The 22901-nt window shown below is 42.0% G+C and overlaps 1 protein-coding gene across 2 annotated transcripts in view; it reads right to left on the bottom strand.

Moving 5' to 3' along the window:
* Positions 1–22901, bottom strand: part of LOC146699951 (cell adhesion molecule DSCAML1-like) — a 54067-nt gene that overhangs the window by 17079 nt on the left and 14087 nt on the right. For both annotated transcript variants that reach the window (XM_085469896.1, XM_085469897.1), the window contains exons 4-16: positions 6620–6766; positions 6267–6545; positions 4946–5221; positions 4477–4773; positions 3688–3960; positions 2536–2820; positions 2300–2419; positions 2023–2199; positions 1251–1450; positions 931–1027; positions 643–771; positions 381–548; positions 200–270 (exon numbers count right to left, since the gene is read on the bottom strand). In XM_085469896.1, the coding sequence (XP_085326022.1) occupies positions 200–270; positions 381–548; positions 643–771; positions 931–1027; positions 1251–1450; positions 2023–2199; positions 2300–2419; positions 2536–2820; positions 3688–3960; positions 4477–4773; positions 4946–5221; positions 6267–6545; positions 6620–6766 (2519 nt within the window). The remainder of the gene's footprint in view (positions 1–199; positions 271–380; positions 549–642; positions 772–930; positions 1028–1250; positions 1451–2022; positions 2200–2299; positions 2420–2535; positions 2821–3687; positions 3961–4476; positions 4774–4945; positions 5222–6266; positions 6546–6619; positions 6767–22901) is intronic.

Raw genomic sequence — 22901 nt, 5'->3', positions numbered from 1 at the left:
TAGTTAATTTTTGCATTTCTGTAACCAACAATTTCACAGGTGTCTCTTAACATTTTGGATTTGTTTGTGACATCACTGAAACCTTGTTGTTTTAAATCATGGAGCATATCTTTATATCCCATCATTGTTTGCTTTCTAGTTATTTCCACTTATACTAGGCTTAATACTTAAATGAAGTCGTAAGCAACAGTGATTTTACCCTCCATGTGACTCGTATGCTCTGAGATGTCATCGGTTGCAGGATTACATCCATCGGAGGCCCGTCAGGTGCTGTTGATGGAAGATATCAGATAGTGATGGCTCTACTCCATACAGAGACAGCAAAAACAAATACTAGATAGGCAAAAAACCGTGATATTTAGAGAAAAACAATCACTTACGTGCTTCTTCGGTACTGATTGTGAGCTCTTTGCTGGGAAGACTGCGGCCAATCTTGTTGTAGGAGTACATGCGGATACTATAAACGCATGCCGGGTGCAGCTCTACAATGTTGGCCTGATTGTTGGTGGGTGAGATGTTCCTGGTTGTGTACATGTGATCCCATGTGTCTGTTGAATATGAGCAGAGGTTTATTTTTTCAGTTTTTAATTATTGAAATAACTTTTACATTAGGGATTAGGCTTGTTGTTTTTAATAACCCACCTGACTTGTTTTTGTACTCAATGTCATAGCTGGTGATGATGCTGTTGCCATCAAACCTTTGGATCCAGCGCAAGTTCATGCTTCTGTCCTTCACCTCCCGTACTTCGAGCTCGGGAGGATCGGGTGGCTCTGCGTGAGGGTGGAAAAAAAAAGAATTTTCCTTTGTTTTTACCACCATCAGTATCTCGTTAAATAACCTTTCCTCATTAGGTTGTTTACATACTTTTTTTCCCCTTAATTCTTTATTTAAATAAAAGAAGAGGGATTTGCAGTTGTTTGTAGAAATACCTTGTACAGTGAGTTGGATGAGCCCTCTGCCCTCTCCATAGGAGTTGATGGCATGGCAGGAGAAGAAGACAGAATCTCCTCGCTCGGCTGGGTTAAGCTGCGAGCATCAGCACAAGCAGGGAAAGATGACGTGTGAAATTTAGGAATATAATATCCTAAAAATATTCCCATAATAACTTCCTTTAATAGGACTTTTTTTAAAGCTTATTAAACCCTGCAATAGCCTATAGTAGAAGTAGATTTTTTTTTTTAGCATAGTTCGGTGTAATGGCATTAAGCTACACTAAAGGCCTGAAGAGTATAAGTATATATTATCTGACCTTTAGGGTAGAGATGACTTCATCCCCCTTTTTGTTGATGCTGATGGAGTAACGGGGATTTCTCTCTGCGTCAATGACTGTGTCCCCTCTCTCCCAGCGGATAATAATGGGCTGCTCGCCCCGTGCTGTGCAGTTCAGCTCCTTGATCTGGCCCTTCCTTGCCATGGTAGTGTTTGGGTGGCTGGTGATCATGGCAGGGACTGAGCAAATAGACAAGTGTCAGCATGATGAATCGTTTTGTATGGAATAATGACATGAGGGAAAACGGGCGTGTAGTATTGGAAACTGAGCAAGGATATATTACACATGTATAGACATCTCTTTTTTTCCATTTTATTCCCCATTTTCATTTCATGCTTCAAGCCCCACTGGCCTCTAACACCACCTCCTCCCTCTTTTTATTATTTTCGGTCTCTACTTTCGCTTCTCTTCCTCCTCTGTTACTTAGACGTAGATTATTGATTGAAGAGGTTCCTGTGGTTTTGCTTTCATCACTAATTCATCAACCCTTTTCCCCACCAAACATTCTGTAGCGCACAGGCTGACAGCCAGAGAACATCAGTCAATAGGAAAGGCACCCCCAGTGAAGGATGTGCAGGACACAGACTAAGTTAGGCTATGTTAAGCACAGGCCGCACTAGCCTGGGGCAAAAGTGCATCTTAGAAGAGCTGATCCCTGTCCAAAAAGCTGAGACTTATCTCAGCGCAATCCAGGAGATGTGGGTTTGAAAAGAAGTGGGTTCATGCCAAAAAGCAGAGGATTGACACTTACTCTTGACAGTAAGGATCATGCTTTTACTGATGTCTGAGCCCACTCCGTTGGAGGCCTGACAGAGGTAGTACCCCCGGTCGTCTTCAAGAACATGTCGGATCAGCAGAGAACCGTTTGACATGATCTGGATACGGCCAGTTAGTGGGACAGGATGGTACTGCTGAGGGTTTCCTACGCCTGCAGGACACAACACAAAGCATGTATGGAAGCCTGATACTTTTTCTTGTTCGTGTGTAGCTTTTACTGCAATGCCATGAGGATAATGTGCAGATTTTACCTTTGGCATGTTTCCACATGACTTTTGGAGGGGGGTAACCTTCCACGGAGCAGTTAAGTACTCCAGCTTTTCCATAGATACAGTCTTGATTGTTGGGCTGCACCACAAAACGCGGCGGCACTGAGAAACAGAAATCCTGATTTTATATAAATGGAAAAACTTGGTAGAAGTTACAAAAAGTAAGTGATCACAAAACAGTTCTACGGTTACTTTACACATTACACGTCACCCCTCACCAGTAACAATCAACTGTCTTTCCCAGCTGACAGTTGCAGCAGCATTGCTGGCGATGCAGGTGTAGTTTCCATTGTGCTTCAGTGTCACATTGGAAATTTGCAGGGAGCTCATGAACTCTTTGGTCTCTATTGCAACACCAGAGGCAGAGCCTGGCACGATGAGCTGGCCGTCTTTGTGCCAGGTGATGCGTATGGGCATGTCCCCAGATGACACCACACAGGCGATGTACATGAGCTTCCCCACTGAGGTAGAGGGGATATCGAAGGGCTGGATGAGCGGTGGCACTAGAGGAGAGAGAAAGGAAATCAGTGGAATAAAGGCAGTGATAGATGTTGAAGAGCGGCAATGTGGCCATCTGGAGCAATGCTAAGAGTCTGAGAGAGAGAGGGAGAAGGTCATTGGCCAGTGGGCCCCTCTTCAGCACCCCCCCACCACCCCACATCTCCTGCAGCCCATAATAGCTGCTCTGGTTACAGTCCAATTGGCAGGGGGAAGTCATTCTGTTGCCATGGTAATGGAGGTTGAGGTGGGGGTACTACAGCTGAGACATCTGGGGGATTTAATCTAGGCTTCATTATTATTCATCTAATTAAATCAGAGACACACTCACACACAGGCACATGTACACACCCTCAAACACCTCTGCAGCTGCCCTGCTTACTGCCATCGTTATCCCGCTCACAGACTAAATGAAATACGCACGACAAACATAAATCTACCCCCAAAACACCATTCATCTGCATTCAACAGCATTACTAAAGTTGCACTTGACAGCTTTGTACACTGGTGTCCCCCAAGTAGCAGTGACTAGCTGCTCTTCATCAAGAAATTTTACTTGCATCGCTTTTTCCCCCATCTTTTTTTAAGCTAAAGGAAGCAGTTTGAAAACCAAAGTAGTATTAGTATTGGTGATTGATTTCTTAAGATTTTTTTTCACTACTGTTTTAAGTGAATTTGAATTTTGGGTATGCATGGAGCATTACCTCTAGTTGAAATAGATTTGGGAAAAGCGTGAAGATGCAATATCTCCCTGTCAACTGATGTGTCACTTTATCTCTACTGCAGCCTAATTCTATAAATTGGGTTCATAAAATAGGTATAAATTTACCAAAAACACTGCCCAGTGCATCCGTACTCCTCTTCAGCTTTACCTTTGACAGTGACGTGGACAGTCTGGTTGATTGACACCTGGGGCTGGATCAAAACGCTACACAAGTAGGTCCCCTCGTCTGCGCCCTTCTGCACGTCTGTGAGCCTCAGTGTGCCGTTCTCAAACACCACTTGACGATGATTATCAGGCAGCTGCATGCCGTCCTTCAGCCACTTAATGGAGTAATACGGGTACCCAATCACACGACACGTTATATAGGTATTTCTGCCCGCCACTGCGGTGATGTCTCGCATGGGTCTAATTCGAGGTGGACCTGGAGACACGGGGAAGAGAGGGAGGGGATGGAGGGAGGAGACAGAGAGAAACACAGAGGTTGGAGAAAGGGGGAGATGAGGTGAGGGAGGTCATGGCAGAATATAGAGGGCAGCCACGGAGACAGGAAGGGAAGAGATAAAGGTTGAGGGATAGAGTGATTGGGGCCAGTTGACAGGTGGAAAGGGAGGTTAGTTGTGCCCCCTTTACTAAAATCTGATAGAGGATATTTGTTGATTTTAGCCTAATCACATATTCACTCAGTGTATTGTGTGTATAGATAGATAGATAGATAGATAGATAGATAGATAGATAGATAGATAGATAGATAGATAGATAGATAGATAGATAGATAGATAGATAGATAGATAGATAGATAGATAGATAGATAGATAGATAGATAGATAGATAGATAGATAGATAGATAGATAGATGTGTGCAATGCCTCTCACTAGGTCCTGTATGTTTGTATAGATTCAGGTGTAGAGTGCATTTATATTGAAAAGCAGACAGGCACCTCTTACGTTTATGCGCGCTTGGTACTCGGCGCTACCGGCCGAGTTGCGTGCGACGCAACGATACACTCCCCCGTCTGGAATAAGTGGACTGCTGACGTTGACGTGCGATACAGTCAGGCCATCCGACAGGGTGTACTGGCTGGTCTTGTAGGTTGAATCTCTAATCACAGGTTCATCGTCCAGTGTCCACGTGATAGAAGGGGGTGGGGCTCCTTTGGCCGCACACATAAGGGAGAAAGGCTCGCCGGGGTTTACCACCCGCTCGCTGAAGGAAGACACAATACGAGGAGTACCATCTGAGAGGACAGGGGGAGAGAGGAAACAGAAGGACATAAATAGAAAGTGAGAAGTTCTGACAGAAAAGCAGAATACTTGAGAAGTTGCAAAGCCCACAGCAAACATATTAACTTTGAACACAAAGACTATGGCGCCTAATACCTGCACTTATTTAAGTCACTGTCCACGTACCCTCTAGCAGAATAATAGAGAAGTCCTGAGCAGTGTGGCCCTTTCGGGAAGCAAAGCACTGGTAGGCCCCAGAGTGAAGCTTCTGTGCTGCAGTGATCTGCAGGGTGTCATTGTGTTGTCCTTGGATGGAGATGTGCTCGTCTGGGACAATTGGCTCTGTGTTCCTGTACCAGGTGATGGTGTATTCTGGAGAGCCTTCCACAGTGCAGGTGAAGAACAGTGTGCTGCTGATGCCCGTTTTCAGATTCTTAGGGGACAAGGTCACTCGTAGTGGATCTGAGAGAAGACCACAGGAGTTCATAAAACAAAAATGTGGATCACTTTAATAGTATATCTGCTATAATAATCAAAAGGCATCAATGTGATTTGTAGCCTGCTAACTTACCTTTTTATTTACTAATTATGTTATCTTATTTCAAAAGGTGTTTTTTGTGTCTTTTGCCTTTCCTGCATCACTCTAAAATCATTAAACTGGATTCAAAACATGACACATGGTGCTTACAGTAGGCGTTTTCATTCACAGAGATGGGGAGAAAGAGAGCGAGTACAATCAGCAGTGGTGACTCAATCAGTTGGACGCACTCATTAAAAAAGCAGCTGGAGATATCGCTTCACATCTCTGTCCACTTGTGTGTGTGAGTGTGTCTGTGTGTCAGCAAGAACGCGTGTCTACATGTGTGTATGTGTGTGTGTGTGCACGCAAATGTCAGTGAGCAATAAGGCAGCTGGTGGTGTATGCTGGGGGGCATCACTGTGCCTCCCAACCCCCCCTACTCACCCTGTCAGAGTCACAGACTGTGCTGCCATGATGTGCCCACTGGCAAAGCCTACCGCCTCTCTATTCTCTCGCTCTATCTCGCCTCACTCCCTTTGTTTCTTTGTATACTTTACACACTTTAGCTCAGCCTTTCTTATTATCTCGTTATTACATTGTAGATAATGTCATTCCAGCACTGTCTGGGTGTCCGACTGCCCCCCGCATGACCCCTTGTCTTTATCTCTGTCTTCCTCACTCTTCTTCTTTTCTGATGGTAAATGGTGTTGGCAGCTGTGATATGGAATCAGCCTGAGCGAATTACCGCCCTGTCTTTCCTTTTGAGGTCTGATATGATGGGACATCCTACAGCTCACACATATGTTTGTAACAGACACACTTTAGCTTGGACTTACATGTGCGCCCCAAACCAAACACTTAAAGGTGCTTACAACTATGTCTGTCTGCAAGGCTGATTCACTGACAAGACAACGAGCCAGTCTGCCAGATATTTTGCAAATGTGTGTGAGCGTGTGTGCGTATCTGTGTGTAATGAGCCTCACACACCTATCACGTGAAGCTGTCCAGACACCTCCTTTGAGCCAAAACTGTTGGTGACCTCGCATGCATAGCTGCCGCTGTCTTCTTGCCTCAGGTCACTGATGGTCAGCCCTGTCAATCGCCGCGTCCAGCGGGCATCTGAGGGTAGTGGGCGACCATCTTTCAGCCAGCGCACAGTAGGGCTTGGGTATCCTCCCGCTATGCAGGGGAGCTCAATACTATGGCCTGCGTAGACCTCCCCTGCTTGGAAACTGTCCAGGATGGTGGGTGCAGACTCGTTGGGGTCTGGAATGCAGACATGGTGTTACATTTTTGTCAAGACAAAGAGAAAAAGGTAAGTTCACACACCAGTTACTCACCCATTACAGAGAGCCTGGCTCCATTGCTTTGCCGTGTCTCGCCACTGTATTTATGCTTGGTGATGCACCGGTATGTAGAGAGAGCATCCTCTTTTTGAACATCGGAGATGTAAAGAGCCCCAAAGGAGGTCAGCGAGAACCTGTTACCTGAGGAAGACACATTAACAAAAGATCAACATTAATCTTCTTAAAGGAGAAGTGACAACAGGCAAAACATCACTCCGAAGACCTTGTGTGTAAAAAACTTTTCACTCCCTCCTGTTCCCACACTTTCGTGATGATCACTCTCGTTCAAATACATAGTGCATACTGCAAAACCATATTGTTCTTAGAACAAACAGCTGCCTGAACAGTTGGCACTACCTGCCTAATAATGCTGCTTCCCAAAGCCTGGCACTCTTTCAAGACCTGGAGGACACCCAGCGGTCACTTACACCACCCACAGACAGAGGAGAGACAGATTTACTGTCTCCCTCCACACACAGCTTATAACTCTTGCACATCACACTAACTACCATCACAAAACTCGTTAAGTGTTCTTCCTTTTATGCATGATAAGAAAACAGGAAGGCCAAAGATCAAATGTGCCTCTGTGTCTTCTCTTTCTTAGCATTTGTTTTATGCTACTCAAAGAACAGTTATGTCAGCATTACAAAGTCTTCAAGCTGTGTATAGTGAAGGCAGACATCAGTTTGCAATGACTCCCTTTACCAAGATATTCTTGCGTAATTTATACAGAACATTGTTTCTTTGCATAAAGGTAAGCTATCTTACATTTCCTGATAAAGTCCACAAACCTCACATTAACGAAGCTGTACTATGTCCTCACAGCACAAATAATCTCATAGTTTACCTTAAGTGTGACAGTCATTACAATAAGATTTCTTTAGGTTTGTAAGCATTAATTATCAATTGTGCCTTTTAGCATCCAACCACGGGGCAACAACTGGACTGGCTGCTTTCACATTCACCAGCATCAATATTTAAACTACAGAGTCTGTGTTTATCAGGGTCTTTCAGAGGGTTGAGCAGGTATACGGAAGGTAGCAGTTATGCACTGTGAATGTGTTTGCATCGAATATACTGTATGACCCGGGAGGAGGCACAGGCTGCAATTTCACAGCAGCCTTTGTTTGCCCCCTTAGAATGAAGCCTTACAGGATAATGAGCACTTTAAGACTGCTACTCCCACAACACCGACGACTAGCCTGTCACAACACTCTGACATAGGCAGGGAGAGAGAAACAGAGAGAGAGAGAATCAGCAGGATCTGTCAAAGCCATTCTTTCTGTCCCTGTCTGCAGCAGTGAACTGAATTCATCCCATCTGCAGCCTCTTAAACAACACTTATTACACAATACACATCACATTAGTCCTCTCACTATCCAGCCATCACAACTGAGTGGTTTGTTCATAGAATCAGTCTATCGTTGGTTGACTCACTTCATGTCTTTGTGTGAACCATCATCAGTCTCACCCTTTTCCTCTTGCTCTCTCGCTTTCTCGCTGTTTTCTTTTTTTTTTGTTGCTCTGAGTTTCTAAGCAGAGTGGCAGACAGAGTAAAATATTAATTACTAAATCCGAAATCACTGTGCTCCCTCAGCTTTTATTCATGCTGACTTGACTAGACAATGAGAAACAGAACTGTACATCTTTCTCTCTCTCTCTCGCTCACACACACACACACACACACACACACACACACACACACACACACACACACACACACACACACACACACTCTGCTTCAGGAGAATACGCAGAAATGCATGCATACTGTACAGGCATTCTGAATATAAAAACAGTACAGTAGTTTCTGTTGCAGGTTTTTTTTCCGTTGTGCCTCCTTCATGTTACACAGACCCTTACAGAGCTTGAAGATGATGGATTGGATTGGATTTGTCAGACTCAAAGCTATATTTTGTCTTTAGTTTCAACTCGTCCATGTATACTAAGCATAAAGGAAGTCAGAGCCATGCACATGTATGTATGTACTTAATTTGGAAGAAAGATGCAAAAACACAAGTGCAGCAGATAAAACTTAAGTTGGAAAACTGTTAACTCTTGAGATAAACCGCAAAAAAAAGATTCTAAAGTCGGATTTAGACTTCTCTGTGAAATCTACGTCCTAACCTCCGACATCACCACAAACCCCTTTCTAACCCTTGCCATTCAAAGGCCATTCAAGCCTTTTCGGGCTGCGTCGAACCAACGTGTATTTACATTTCTCTGGAAGTGCATCTCAGGTTATGTGAAAGGTTGCAGCATAGCGTTTTGTAGGAGCTTCTGGTTTTGTTGTAAGTTACTGTGTAGATTTCCTGCTGAAGCATAATCCAGGGATAACCCAGCACTTACACAGCTTAAGATTTGCATTTTGAAATGTTTTATTACCTTAGCATTAGATTTTAAAACACTGATCAACAAAAAAAAAAAGCAATATATAAATACCAGCCTGTTTAACATCTAACCAAAACGGCTGTAAAATTTAAAAAAAAGAAACAGAGCGAGGCACTTACAGATCCTCAGAAATGCTCTGAAAGAACCATTTAAAAGGTTAAATAATTTTGTATCATGTATAAATGATTCTTTAAAGAGTCCTTTCACCCGAGAAGAAGCGCTTTGAAAGAAGCTGCATGGCCTAGAGGATTGTGACATTGTTTGGTCACTCTCAATGAGATGCATTCACAGGCAAAAACAGGGTGATGCCCAGATGCAGATGAGGTCCAGAGGGGAACTATTTTTATCTCCTTCTGCAGCTACATGTACGGGAAAGGGATTTTTATTTCTGACAGAAAAAAACTGTATATAGTGTGGATAATTTAACGGTTTAATCAGGAGTGTACATTTTTTAGTTTTGATGAAATTTTTAAAATAACTAAATTGGATTTGCTCTTTTTCCCCTTTTTTTTATGTAAATGTTGGCACATAGAGATAAACTAAGGTTAAGTCTGCTATTCTAAGTCTATAAGAGAGCCCAGTTACTCATGAGCAAGGCACTGCAAAAGCCACCTGCTTTACCCAATCACTTAATGGTGTTTCACCAGGCAACTACTCTGTAGCGGTGTATACTCCAGCTGTATGCTCTGCAATGTTAAACAGGGCATTAGTAAAGTTAAAGTTCCTACCAAGCCTGTGATAAAGGTGTGCTTTCACTTTATTTTTTAAACCAACAAAATGCCGGCAGCCTCACAGTCACACAGACCAGAGCTGCTGCTCTGACAAATTCCAAAGAGAAGGAAGGAAAGGGGAATTAATAGAAGTGTAAATGTGTGAGAGAATAGGAAAAAATAAAAGCAAGAAATAGTCTATAAATAGGATGTAGCTCATGCGAGTCCAGCAGTGTGTATGTGTGCGCACCATGTGTGCGAGTTAGTAGCAGCCTCATTTTCTCACATGCAAATGAAGGCGTCGGCGCAAAGATAACGAGGCCCATATTTCCACCTCCTCAGTGGGGCCATTATTTATTGATGTTCTGCATCTTTCCCCCTCCCTCCCACTCTCACGCTTTCTTCATCCTCTCCCTGTTGCTAGGGTCTTCTCACTGGCATCCTGTTACGATTTTGGTGTACTTTCAGCAATTATTAAAGCACAGCGTGTTTACAATCATCAAGGACCAAATGTTGATACCCTAGGTGTTGTGTGAATGCAAAAATCGCAACGGCAAACTGGCTGTTGAAGTCGCTTAAATCAATAAAGAAAAGTAGGATCAGTTTGAAGTGGCTAAATATAGCTTTTCACATGCAAGTAGCTTTGTATCCAATCACAAATACTTTACAAAAACATACAACACAATGCACCGCGTTATAGCTTCCCGATTTCCTAAGCCTCAGTTGGAGGTTTGCTGGTTTCAGAAATCATTTAATCCAGTTCTGCACCTCAAAATCATGAAAATAACTAACAATTTGTCACCTCCTTTAACTAACTAATAAAATATTTGGAACTTCATTCATGAACAGTTTATTCAGCACTATTCCCAACAGGGAATCCGACCTACATGTTTAGAGGTGCAAATTTCCACAATATCCTATATTAAAGGCACCTAAGCAAGAATTTTCTTATGATACTAACCTGCTCAGATTTTCCAGTGTACATGACAAGAAGACAAAAAACAAAACAAAACACTGACAGGTCTGAGTAAAACACCTTTGCTCCCATGGGACTTCCAGTATGGACCCCATATCTAATGAGTTTGGAAAAGGCTAATGAGCTATCGAACTCTGATTCCTGTTTTCCTCCTGGTGGATCACTACAATCTGACCCCTGGATTCTTCATCTTACTCGACCCTGCTGATGGTCAAAGGCAGTAGATGCTTGTTTCTAAGGGCTTTCCCAGTTAAACGAAGGTTACTGCGCATTATGACGAGTGTAAGGTAGCACACGGAGAAGGTCAAAGGTTTTAGATTCCTTCAAACAATCACAACATTACAGTGCCTCTCTCTACACAGAGGCTTTCAAACAAAATTGGGACTGTCGTTTCTCTGCACATTTCACGTGTCACAACACTGATGTTTAATATCTACCTGAGGCTTTTAATGTAAATTGATTCATTGTAACAAGCTGTTGTAAAAATGCAGGAAAATTTGTGACTGAATGTATAATTTTTTTTAAATACTGTACAATACTTTTTAAAATCACAAGCATTAAACTATTAAACATTTTAATAATTTAATAATTGACCACAAAGTGTTGACAGTTTGTTATTCCGAAAGAATATCAGGAAGTCGGGGGATTGATTGATTAAATAAATAAGGACAAAAACTACACCTGAGACTTGAGCTCTGGTACTTTTACATCTCAAAAAAGTGAGTAAACCTAAGATGTAAAAATACATAAAAAAATAAAGAAATAAAAAAGAATCATCATCAATCAAAGTTATTTTTTGAATAGTGAATTAAAGCTCAACTGAAAAAACCTAGTAAATCCAATCTGGATGCTACCTGAAACTAATCTGACTTTAAAAATAATTAGAATATATAAAACTATAAATAATAAACCTGACAGTGGGTTTATTTTGTAGCATAAACGATACAGATGCCATTTTTAACACTTTGTTAAAGATTGCATCTGCACTATTGAGCAGAATAAAGTGTAAAGTACAGAAAACCCAGAATGTAAAATGTCCCCATATGAAAACGTGGGGTCTCAGGAGGCACAGGGGTGAGGACATGCAGTTATATGTCAATGTAAGAAATTGTTAGTGTAGAATACAGTAGGGACATTGTAAAATAACAGTTTACTGCTAGTTAATATTCCTGTCAGTATCTATTAAGTATATGTATAGTACAGTATGCCACATTTTGCAGTGTATCTTTTACAGTTAAAACATAATTCTTCACAATACTTTCAAAGTATTTAATTACAGTGGAAAGAAATTAACCTTGATGACATTTTGATTGGAGATGGTAACAGAAGGGTTTGAGCTCCAGACCCACAAAAATGCATCTGCACCTGAGTGTCAAAGCTTTATTAGTCTTTTCTAATTGAAATTGATTTTATATCCTTTAACCTCCTAGGACCGGGCGCCCACATATGTGGGCATCACATTTTGGGTTGTCTAGACCAAAATACTAAATTTTGCTCTACAAGGGCCTGATATCCACTTACAAGGACATTGTACTGGCTCTCTTTTACCGAAATTTAAAACGAATATCCTCATATGTGGCTCTCATTTTTCTTAGAAACAAAAATCAGGTAAAAAAAAAAAAAAGAACAATCTGGTGATTCCTTGTTTTTACATTCATCAGGTCCTAATATGCCCAAATATCAAAGAGAATTTAAAAATGCATGCCATGGAAGAGTTTGGGTTTTAGGAGGTTAAACACCAAAATGATTTTGAGCTGCTAAAAAAACAGCATTCTGAGTCTCACTTTAGAAAAACTGCATTCTGTATTTCTGCATTATACCTGTGCTCTTAACGGCAAGTTGCAGAGAAGATTTTGAAAGAAGGTGAGAAGACGGAGGAGGGGAGGAGGAGCAGATCAAAGACTTGTGACTGTCACAGAAAGAAGACAAAAGAAAAAAAAAGCACAACATATTCCGGAGATATTCTCTGCAGTGCTGGAATATGCTTGGTGCTCACAAATCCAGGCACACGAGGCCTGGATTTGTGTGTGTGTGGCACGTGCACACACAAAGAAACACCTACCGGGCTTAAAATAGGACAAAAACTATTAGCCTGCTGGCACAAAAAATAATAAACTACGTGTTAAAATTAGCACAGTGGATCCTGTGAATGGCAGTAAACCAGTTTTGCACTAGAGGAATGCTTTAAAGTGGAAGAGGGCCATCGATGAGTCATTGACTTGATTTTAATAACGAGAAAGAGAGGATAAGAAAAAGGGTAGAAGTAAAGGGCATGATGCTGGGTAAAGTAAGAAGGAGATAACAGCCCATGTCTGTATTCTCCACTCCTTTATGCAAAAAAGGGGGTGTTACATCTGTATTCAAAGCGGGAGCCCTCTCAACCCTCCCTCTGTTCTCTCCCTTTTCTATGCTGTGTACATTAAAAGCCCAAGTAGAAGCAGGTGTCAACCATTTAAATATATACACTGTCCTGGCTTTTATTCTGCTGCACACTTACTTAACATCTATGAATGGCACCCTCTTAACTCCTTTTAATTCATATTCAAAGCAGGTTTTATTGGCACAACTGAGGTGTAAAAACGAATTGTGCGACTGGAGCCACTGCATCTCCTTAATGCGAGAGACTTTGTTAACAACACACAGAGCATGAGTCAATGTGCGAGATAGGACTAAAGCCACATGAACAATATCTGTGTGTCAGCATTCGATTCTCTCTTTCTCTCTCACTCGCTTCTTTGTCACTCGCTCATTTTCTGGAAAGGAGTCGAGATTGCAGGGCATTGAGGGAGCCGCGGTTCTGTCATGTTTTCATTAAAAAGCCACGCTTCACTGTCTAATCCTAACTGCTCTCCTCTTTCCTAACCAATTGTGACTGCTTACCTCATCTTTCAATCATGTTTTCCCTGCCCTGCCCCTTGCCGCTGCGTGATGTTGTACACCAACTCACCGTGAGGGTAACGAATGACATAAAGTTGGGGGGACAGAAGTGAGGAAGAGGCAAACATGGAGGCTAAGAAGAGGCAGGGAAACAGAGGGATGAGGTAGAAAAGAAAGCAGAGTCCAGTTTTCCACCATGATGGGACCACGTCTCTTCTGCTCCACTGACTGCTCTGTCCCAATTTGCCCTGTGTGACTTTAAACAGTAAACACTGGGGGAGGGGATGAAGTGTGTGTGTGTGTGTGGGTTTGTGGGGGGGTATCGAGAGACTGAATGGACCGTCGGGGACAGACATGAAACCAATTGTATGCAAAAGACATTGTTTGCATAGATATACCTCGACAGAACGCTGCAGAGGTGCCATGTTACCCCCCATAAAGCCGTCCCTAACCAGACAGGGCGACAATGCAGCGTAAAGCTAAATGGACCATCTCAGATAGAGAAAATTAAGCATCAGTGGAAGCATCAGAGGAAACGAGGGATGCAGGGGAAAGAGAGTGGGCGGATAGGAGAGAAATGGGGAGAGATGTAGAAATAGGACTCCATTATTCATGACGTGTGTTTCATGTGCTTGGTGACATCTGGGACAGCAGTGATAATGAGAGTCCCGGGAGACAGAAACCACACACACACACACACACATGTATCCCAATGCATGGCATCGTAGAGACACGTGCCACTATTGTCCAAACACCTTCTCTTTACTGGATGTCCCATTAATTCCTATTGAACAGCTAATTTTCTGTGCACTAAAGCTTAAACACTGAAGTAACTTTGGTCTTCAAAAAATGCACCTCAGTATAAAAGTAAACATCCGGCAATGAAAAGCTTTCCACTCCTCCACCTTGTTTTCATTTAGTTGCAGATAAGAGACGATGTTGGATTTATGGTGTGTGTCTGCCATCATATGTGTGTGTGTGTGTGTGAGACAGAGAGAGAGATGAGATGAGATGTAGTGTACTCCAGCTTAGCCCCATGGCCTGGGGCAGTGAGCTGCATTAGCAGCACTGAGTGAGCTGCCTGGTCCCTCCCTATTAGAGTGCTGGTGGCAGAGGAGTGTCACTGCCCAGTATGAGGGAGAGAGAGGGAGAGAGAAAGGAGGTGGGGGGGGGGGGGCATGACTGATATAACCAAAGTATCAAATATCCTGAGTTTCATCATTGTTACTGCAATTAAAGAATGGAGATCACCATCTGAGAGGTGGAAGTCACAGATTAAAGAACCACTGACTTGGTTATTCTGTCAGCATAAAAGATTCAGTTTTTAAAGTTTAGTTCTGAAACAGTGTAAGCAACCTTCTTTGTGACCTTCTTTGTGACTGTAATATGTAAAAATTATCTGTAGGTGAAACTGAACCGAAAAGAAAATGTCTAGCGTACAGTATAGCTACAGTTACATTACAGCACGAGCAAATGCTGAATGTGAATTCTATGATGCACTTTCTCCTTGAGTCTGCATCGAATGTTCAAGAGTCCAAAGGCTGTCAGTCTGAATTTGTAACCCTATGACAGAGTCCAGCTTCACAGTAACGCTACACAAGACAAATGTGTACACACAATAGAAGTACACTCACTCTTCTGCTGTCAGTCTTCATAGTTAGCATTTCAAATTAGCTCAAAATAGCTAGAACAGCCTGTTACTGCATATATCTGCCAAGGTGTGAAGATATGAAATTTCTCCCCCCACACCGTGCATGGATTAGTCCGTGCGTCCAGAAAGATATACAGATCTGGACAACGCTGTGATGCTATATATAGAAATAATAAGGAATTTTCTCAAAATTTCCTGGATCCAGATGCAGACACAGGCACTAAATCACCTACTTGGACTCATAAACCTGATTATGCTTCTTGTTCTTTGTTTTACACCACTTGTCTTCCTCTTCTTGCGACATACCTCCTAAATTCATAAGTGCATACTGCACTATATAGATAGATAGATAAGATAGATGCATATCTCTCTCTCTCTCTGTCTCTGTCTCGCTCTCTCTCTCTCTGTCTCTCTCTGTCTCTCTCTCTCTCTCTCTCTCTCTCTCTATATATATATATATATATATATATATATATGTATATATATATATATATATATATATATATATATATATATATATATATATATGTGTGTGTGTGTGTGTGTGTGTGTGTGTGTATTCAATGTATGAATTTCCCCTGCAGCATAAAACATTGCATCTCATTGTCACTTTTTGCTGGATACCAAGCCTTTTACCAACACAATGCTCTGGAAAATGAGGGCTGCTATTTGTTTCTTCCCCATAGTATGTATATGCTCAGTTATTGACTGATGTCTTAACAGAGTTTCACTTTATAGTGATCAAACCACTCACCTACTGCAAAAATAATGAATTATTGAACATTTCCTATGTGCATACTAATCTATAAGCAACAAGCCACCTCTTCCTCAGACAGGCGTTTCTGTCACATAAAGACCTCAGAGGAGCTTTTCACTATGACCCACGCTATAATCAGTCGGGGTCTGTGATGTTGATCTGGCCTTTGTGCGTGTTTGGATAGCTAATAGTGAAGCGGATCAATAGGTCTGATTGAGAGGTCATGTAGGAACATGGCACTTTGATGACCACCGGGGATCCCATCCAGTCCCTCATCATGCCTCCTCATGAGACTGTGAATGATAAACCACATTCACAGAAACATGAGGAAAAGAACCTCTCACTCACACAGAGAGACTCACAAAAGTAGAAAATTGATACCAGAATTTTGAGCGTATGTAAACATATATTTTTACTACAATCCCACACATCAAATATGATAACATTTCAGGAGAAAACAGTGGGGCAACACTGTAAAGCTATAAGTTTTTGCGTTGTAGAAAGCCAGGATTAGAGAACAAATCACTGCCTTTAATAATGAAAGCAACACAGAAATGAAGAAAGAAAGGGACACGAAACTTCTAGTCTCTGCTGTGAGTGGTTGTGAAAATAAGCATTTCCTTAAATACGATTTCTTAGTAGATCCTGCTGTAATCTCCTCGCTCTAATCCTGCTTTCGCCTGCCTAAACAAAAGCGTGGAAGGAAGTAGAAAAAAAGGGGTAAAACCTCTTTGCTTCCAATCCTATTTCTTAACCCAATCCACGCCACATAAACCCTGCAACTCTTTTACTCTAAGCCTTGACACAAGCCTTCCTGCTTTCACTTTCCTTAATGACTGTGGATGTGGACGGAAATGCAGATTAACAGCTATCTCTTACAACGCCACTGGGGACCCGTTCTTTGCCTTGATATCACAAAAAGTGTCAATAATAATGCAACGATAATAATACTGACTGATTGGAATGATTGCTCAGGATTGTGGATATGACCTGAAATCAATGAAGATAAACTACTTTTATTGATCTGCTTTCCTTCTCATATTAGCTTTTTGTCTTCAGTTATAATGCGACAACTTTAGTAACTAAGCTACTAAGATTCTGTTTAGATGCCATTATTTGCTACTGCGCATCCATTTATATTTACTGAAAATTAAAAGTTTACAATTTTGGTATTTTGATTCTCCCACTATATCAACTACATTTGACCGATATGTCTCCATAATTCAATTACAATGTAAGTTAAAAGCTGATTTCTGCATTTTAAAAGAAGTCACACTTGTTGAAAAGTTCAAAACAGTAAGATTTGGCCTGGTTGGCGTTGTTTCATTTTCTTGGTTTGCTCTATGTGACTTTTCACAAAAAATTTATTTTCATCACAAAAAAAAAAGAAAGCCAAAGGAGCAAAATAATCTTGGTAATTTGTCAATGAAGAAGAAACTTCCTAAACTCTCGCTTCCTCTCTCCCTCAGTTTCTATACTCTCACAGCCTGGCTTGAAGGGTTACATAGTGGCCAGGTTTCTGTCAGACTGATGTGCTCGCAGGGGCTTTCCTATCATTCCCTCTTACTCTGAGTGACACTGATACACTGATGCACTGTAAACATAAACATGCTGCATGTGTGTGTCTATAGCTGTGTGTGAGCCTGTGTGTTTTTGATGGAGACAAGGAGGCGAAAAAGCAAACGAGAGCGAGGGCCGAAGCGTCAGAGTGTGTGCATTTCTGCGTTAAGTGCACGTGAGCAGGCGAGTGTAATAGTGTGTAAATACTCAATAACAGCCGACACTTGTCAGCCCTCTGCTCTGTACACACAAAGCCTGTGGTTGGGCCATTGTTGAACTCCGCCTCTCCATGCCATCCCTCCAACCCCCCCCCCCCCATCCCCTCCCAAATGGGCTTCTCAAGCAGAGATAATTATGTCTATTGTGCCCCTTGCAGCACGCGCTCACACTCACGCACACACACACACATACACATTCACTGGTTTGTGCTAATTAACACACCCACCCACGTGTCTGCTCAACCTAACTGAGTAAAAGATGGCTGCCAGCAACCCATCTGTTCCTGTCCGGCTCTCAGTCGCTCTCAGCACACTGGGGCAAATATGAGAGGGGCAAAAATATCTACAGAAAGTGAAAGACCAACTGACAGAGGTGAACAAACCACAAACAAGTGAAAAGACATACATTTCAACCCTGTTATGTTGATTGTTATGTCTCGGGAAGACAGTTTTTCCAGCACCTCATTGCTGAGTTTTGGTCATACTGCCACACGTTTGCAGGTGTATGCTCATGGTGGAGGCTTCATCTGCATGATTTAGTCCCCCATTAACCCTTCCCTATTGCCTGCTGTGTACCACATGGGACAGAGGCAGGGGTAGATGAGGGAGAGGTGAGAGAGGGATGATGTGACACCCAAGGGTTTGTGGGGGTTATGTTCCAAGAGCCCCGGGGATGCCACGTATTCCCCATCCTCCTCTATCACACAACGTCCTGATGTACTCAGACGGCCCGAGCACAACAACAGGCGAGAAGTCACAAAGCAGCGCAAACCACAGCCTTAATGTATCCCAAGTTAATGTTTAATGAGTACGCCATATTCAGGCTGGTACATGCAAAATCTGAAAATGGCTTTATTGTGTTACTTTTGAAGGGCGCGTGTGTCTGTGTGTGCAGAGAGGCTTGTTCAGTTGTACTTACTAGAAGCAAGTGTGTGTGTCAAAGTGTGTTTACAAGCGTCTGCCGTGTCCCAGACAAGTGTATCCATTAATGTATTCCTGCTCTGAGTACACAAGCACAGATTTACAGACATGGTGTCCTAACACACTGCTGCTCTCCATGACGTCCCTCTGCCTTTGTCACCTCTCTCCTGCACCTGTGTGAAGCCTTATGACACTAACTTTCTAATTACACAGAGGGAAAACTGTATAACCATCTATACACATACAACAGTATTGTTATATAATGGTACTCCCTATGTGTGTGTTTATTTTATTTTTTTTCACCGTTTTGTATACTTAGTTTTTTATTTTTCCTTTTGTCCTACAGAAATTATAACAAGCATATTTCAGAGAAAAAATACAATTAATTGATCTGTTTTATAAATAATCTGCATATTAATTGACAAAGTGGACTGGAGTGTGCTTGTCAGCATCATCAGACTCCCATGTGTATTTGAATCACCAACAAACCAGTCAATTCAGCTGCAATGTTTTAGCTGTTTGCGTAGCTGTATATGTGTGTGTGTGTGTGTGTGTGTGTGTGTGTGTGTGTGTGTAGCTGTGTACTATTGAGTCTATGTAACCTCCTGGTGTCCAGCACCCGAGGGGGCCAAAGATTGATTTGTAATGTAGCCTGTAAGTGACCTCGCCACCTGGTGACTCCTGTTAGAATCCAATTTTACATTAGCGCCTGATACTGATCACACTGACAGGTTATGACAGGTTACAGTACAAAATGTGCCTGACTTATGATATACTACGGCTATTTTGTTAAAATATGAGAGGGGGTAGAACAAGATGAGAGTTTGGAGTGTGACTGAATGAGAGCAGAAAATATTGCTCTGTGTAGGACAGGAGTTTATTAATCTGGTTTTCTAATCTTATATATACACTGTAATTCTATTTTGTGCTTTTCAGCCTGAGGTTTTAAGGAAATGTTTATCAAATTGCTGTGCAAATACATAAACAAGACCAAACAGTGTAGCAGGTGGATTAGATGGGGCATGGTTGGGCATCTTCTGTGGACCACCATGTGGCTACAGCCATCTGCTGGTCCAGTCTCTATTCATCGGACCCACTCATTAGCTTTCTGCTGATTAGACCGACGGCCTCGATCGGCAAGCTGAACCCTCTCTGTGTCCCACTGTTGTCTTTATTCCCGTCCACAAACCCTCCATCTCTCTGTCTCTGCTCCAGCTCGCCTCCTTCAGATCACTACTCAGATTAGCAGACCTCAATTGTCTCACGAGGGTCACAAACACGCGTGGGCACACACACAGACACGCACGCACACAAAGCTTAACTACAAGGATAGTACGGGACGGGGAAGCGAGAGGGAAATAGGTCAGTCTGCCTGCACCCCTCCCCTCTTAACCACCCCCCCTGTCCTGGCTGGATGGGAAAGTGGGACAGGCAAGGGGACAAACACACACACACACACACATACATAATCATGCACACATATAATCACACACACACACACACACACACACACACACAAAATGCTCCAGAAGGGAAACGTGTGTTTGACAAAATAGAACCTGTTGTGGTTCAAAGGGCATGGCTGCGTTGTGTTATGTCATCAACTCAACCTTCACACCAATATGTGACTGTGCTACTGATCAGAGTCTACACATAGCAATGCCTCCGTGCAAAAGCACAGATATGAAGTGCAGATAAACTACTTAAACTCTTTTTTAATTCAATGTAGGGCTGTCATGATATCAGATTTGCACATCACAGCAACACTGTTGCCATATATATAAAAAAACCAAAACATGCTATCAGTCAGATTCGTCTATGACTTGGTTCAGTTTGTGTTGTCTGATCCACTAATGTAAAGAAAACAGGCCTGTCTATTCATGTATGTACTCATACTGTGCTTTTGTTTTGAGATAGGGACAAATGACGAGGAGGAGGTACAGGAAGGAACTGTGATCAGATTCATTGATGGTTCGGTGGTGCCACAAATGTTGCTTCGAAGGTGGGGAACATCAGTGAATCACTACGCCTAAAATACCTCAATTTACATTTAAAAAAGATAAAGTCATAAATATGCACTGAGCTATCAGCTGAAATGCATTTCTGAAAATAAGAAAAAGCAAAAGTTTTTCATTTTCTTTTGTGACAGTTAGCCAAAGCCCACCAGATGACAATACATAGGACTGAATGATTGAATGCTTTGACTTGGTGCTTGCAGACCATTTCCATCAGACAATGGCCTCTCTCATCAGTAACAGATAACAGAGTATTTGCTCTCAGAGATACATTTAAGTGGGTCTGATCAGAATAAAGATTAGTACTAATCAAATGTTTGAATATTATTTGTTGACAGTCGTATTATTGTGTTAAGTGGCAAAACCTACAGGATTTTTATCTGTCCCCTGCTTCTCATTACCCTAAATTGTAACAAGCAGAAAAGGAAAATGGTGCAATGAATGAGTCTGACTATGTGTGTCTTTGCACAGTGGCTTTATTTCCTCAAATTTCACCATCATCTCCTGCTGTGACAGGTAGTCACCTACTCACGTGCACATCGGGAGCTTTCCATCATAAAATCTATTTTAACTTTCACATCTTCATTAGATGTATCCAGACAGTCCTTTGCTGGCCAATCAGGGAAAAAGCATCACTCTGTAGTGTTTGAAATGATCTAGTGAGGAGTAGGAGATCAGTATGAATACACTGGACTGTTTATATAACCACATGTATCAGCTGTATATGGACATTTACTGTATGTGTCCATGAGTATGTTTGCATATTGTGCACCCATGTGAGAGTGCAATAACAATATTCAGATTATGAGCTGTTGTGCAGACTATGTTGATTGGCTGTGAGTATGACGAGGTCACTTTGCTGATTGGAGGGTCAAGGTTGAATGCAACCACGCTGCCAGTGTTTGCCCTGTTTGTGTGTGCTGCTGTTGTAGTGAAACGAATGCTGAGTTCAGTGAGCAGCTCATCATGTTCAGCATCTGATCCTCACACTCACTGCTCATCAACTGACCTATATACCCCTAATTACACACTGGAGCCTCATGACAGTACAGAAACACCCCATACATAGAAATCACAAATATAGACACAGAGGGCTGGCATACCCAAAGCAGATCTACTATATTTATGTTCAGGAATCATCAGAAGTCACATGTAAACCAAGCGTGACGTCAACAACTCATAATTTTAAGAGCCGAACTGAGGAAAGGGAAAGAGAGCACAAATATGAAAGCATACGAGTAGAACATTTATGTCTGGCTGGCTGATATGTGTATAATATGAGCATTCATGAGAATTTTCATGAATTTAGCTAAGTAAAAAGCAGTAAAGTATTTTTCCTACACACTTTAAGTGTTAATAGTGAATGCCAAAATAAAAGTATGGCAAGAAATACAAAAAGTGGGTGATTTGGTCACAGCCCTGAAAAATGTGGCCCATTAAAGCAGTCACATTGGTAACTGAGGACAAAAAAATAACTCTAAATACACAAAAATGCTTCAGTATTATAAAAAAATACTGTACCCTGAAATGTCTGAAAATGACAAATTACTGCAACCTTGGTGCATGTACATGTGTGACACAGAGTCTGTGTGCTTTGCATACATATAATATAAAACGCCATCTGCCAGGACCTGAGGCCGTTCTTGCCCTACTACCCTCCTTGCTACTCTTCCTTTGGTTTGCTCTTCTTTTCCATCTCTCCTCCCTCTGCCCTTTATTGTTATTGCAAGGGGTTTTACATGCAGAAAATAATTAGGCCCACATCTCAAACAAAATCATGAGAAAAATGTACCTACAAAAAAAGCTGGAAAAACACATAAAGACAGATCTCAACATTTATCTTTTCTCGCACACACACACACGCTCACATACACTAATGAGGTTAATGAAGATGAATGCAGGGGCACAGTCCTATTGACATCCTGTATCTCTAATTGTGGCCCTGTTCTTCAAGGACATAGTGGCAAGACAAGCAGGGAGTGGACCAAAATAGATCTGATGAGGAGAAAGTGTGGAACGTGGAAAGAGATGTCTGTCTTTCATTTTCTTTGGTGTCAAACACAATTAAAGGCACTAGTTGACATTAGCTTGAGATAATTAAATGTGATGTGGAAAGCAGGGCTAGCAGAGTTGGAAAGATGGAACCGTCCAAAGAAAGAAGGTGGCAGACGAAAGAGGGTGAGGGTGGAGATATGTTCAG

The sequence above is a fragment of the Copadichromis virginalis genome, linkage group LG10, assembly GCF_057382275.1.
Source record: "Copadichromis virginalis isolate Kocher_CV1m ecotype Utaka linkage group LG10, C_Virginalis_male_GT1.1, whole genome shotgun sequence".
NCBI classification, from domain to species: Eukaryota; Metazoa; Chordata; class Actinopteri; order Cichliformes; family Cichlidae; genus Copadichromis; species Copadichromis virginalis.
Note: the sequence above shows the minus strand (reverse complement) of the source record. Positions and strands in the feature narration are given on the sequence as shown.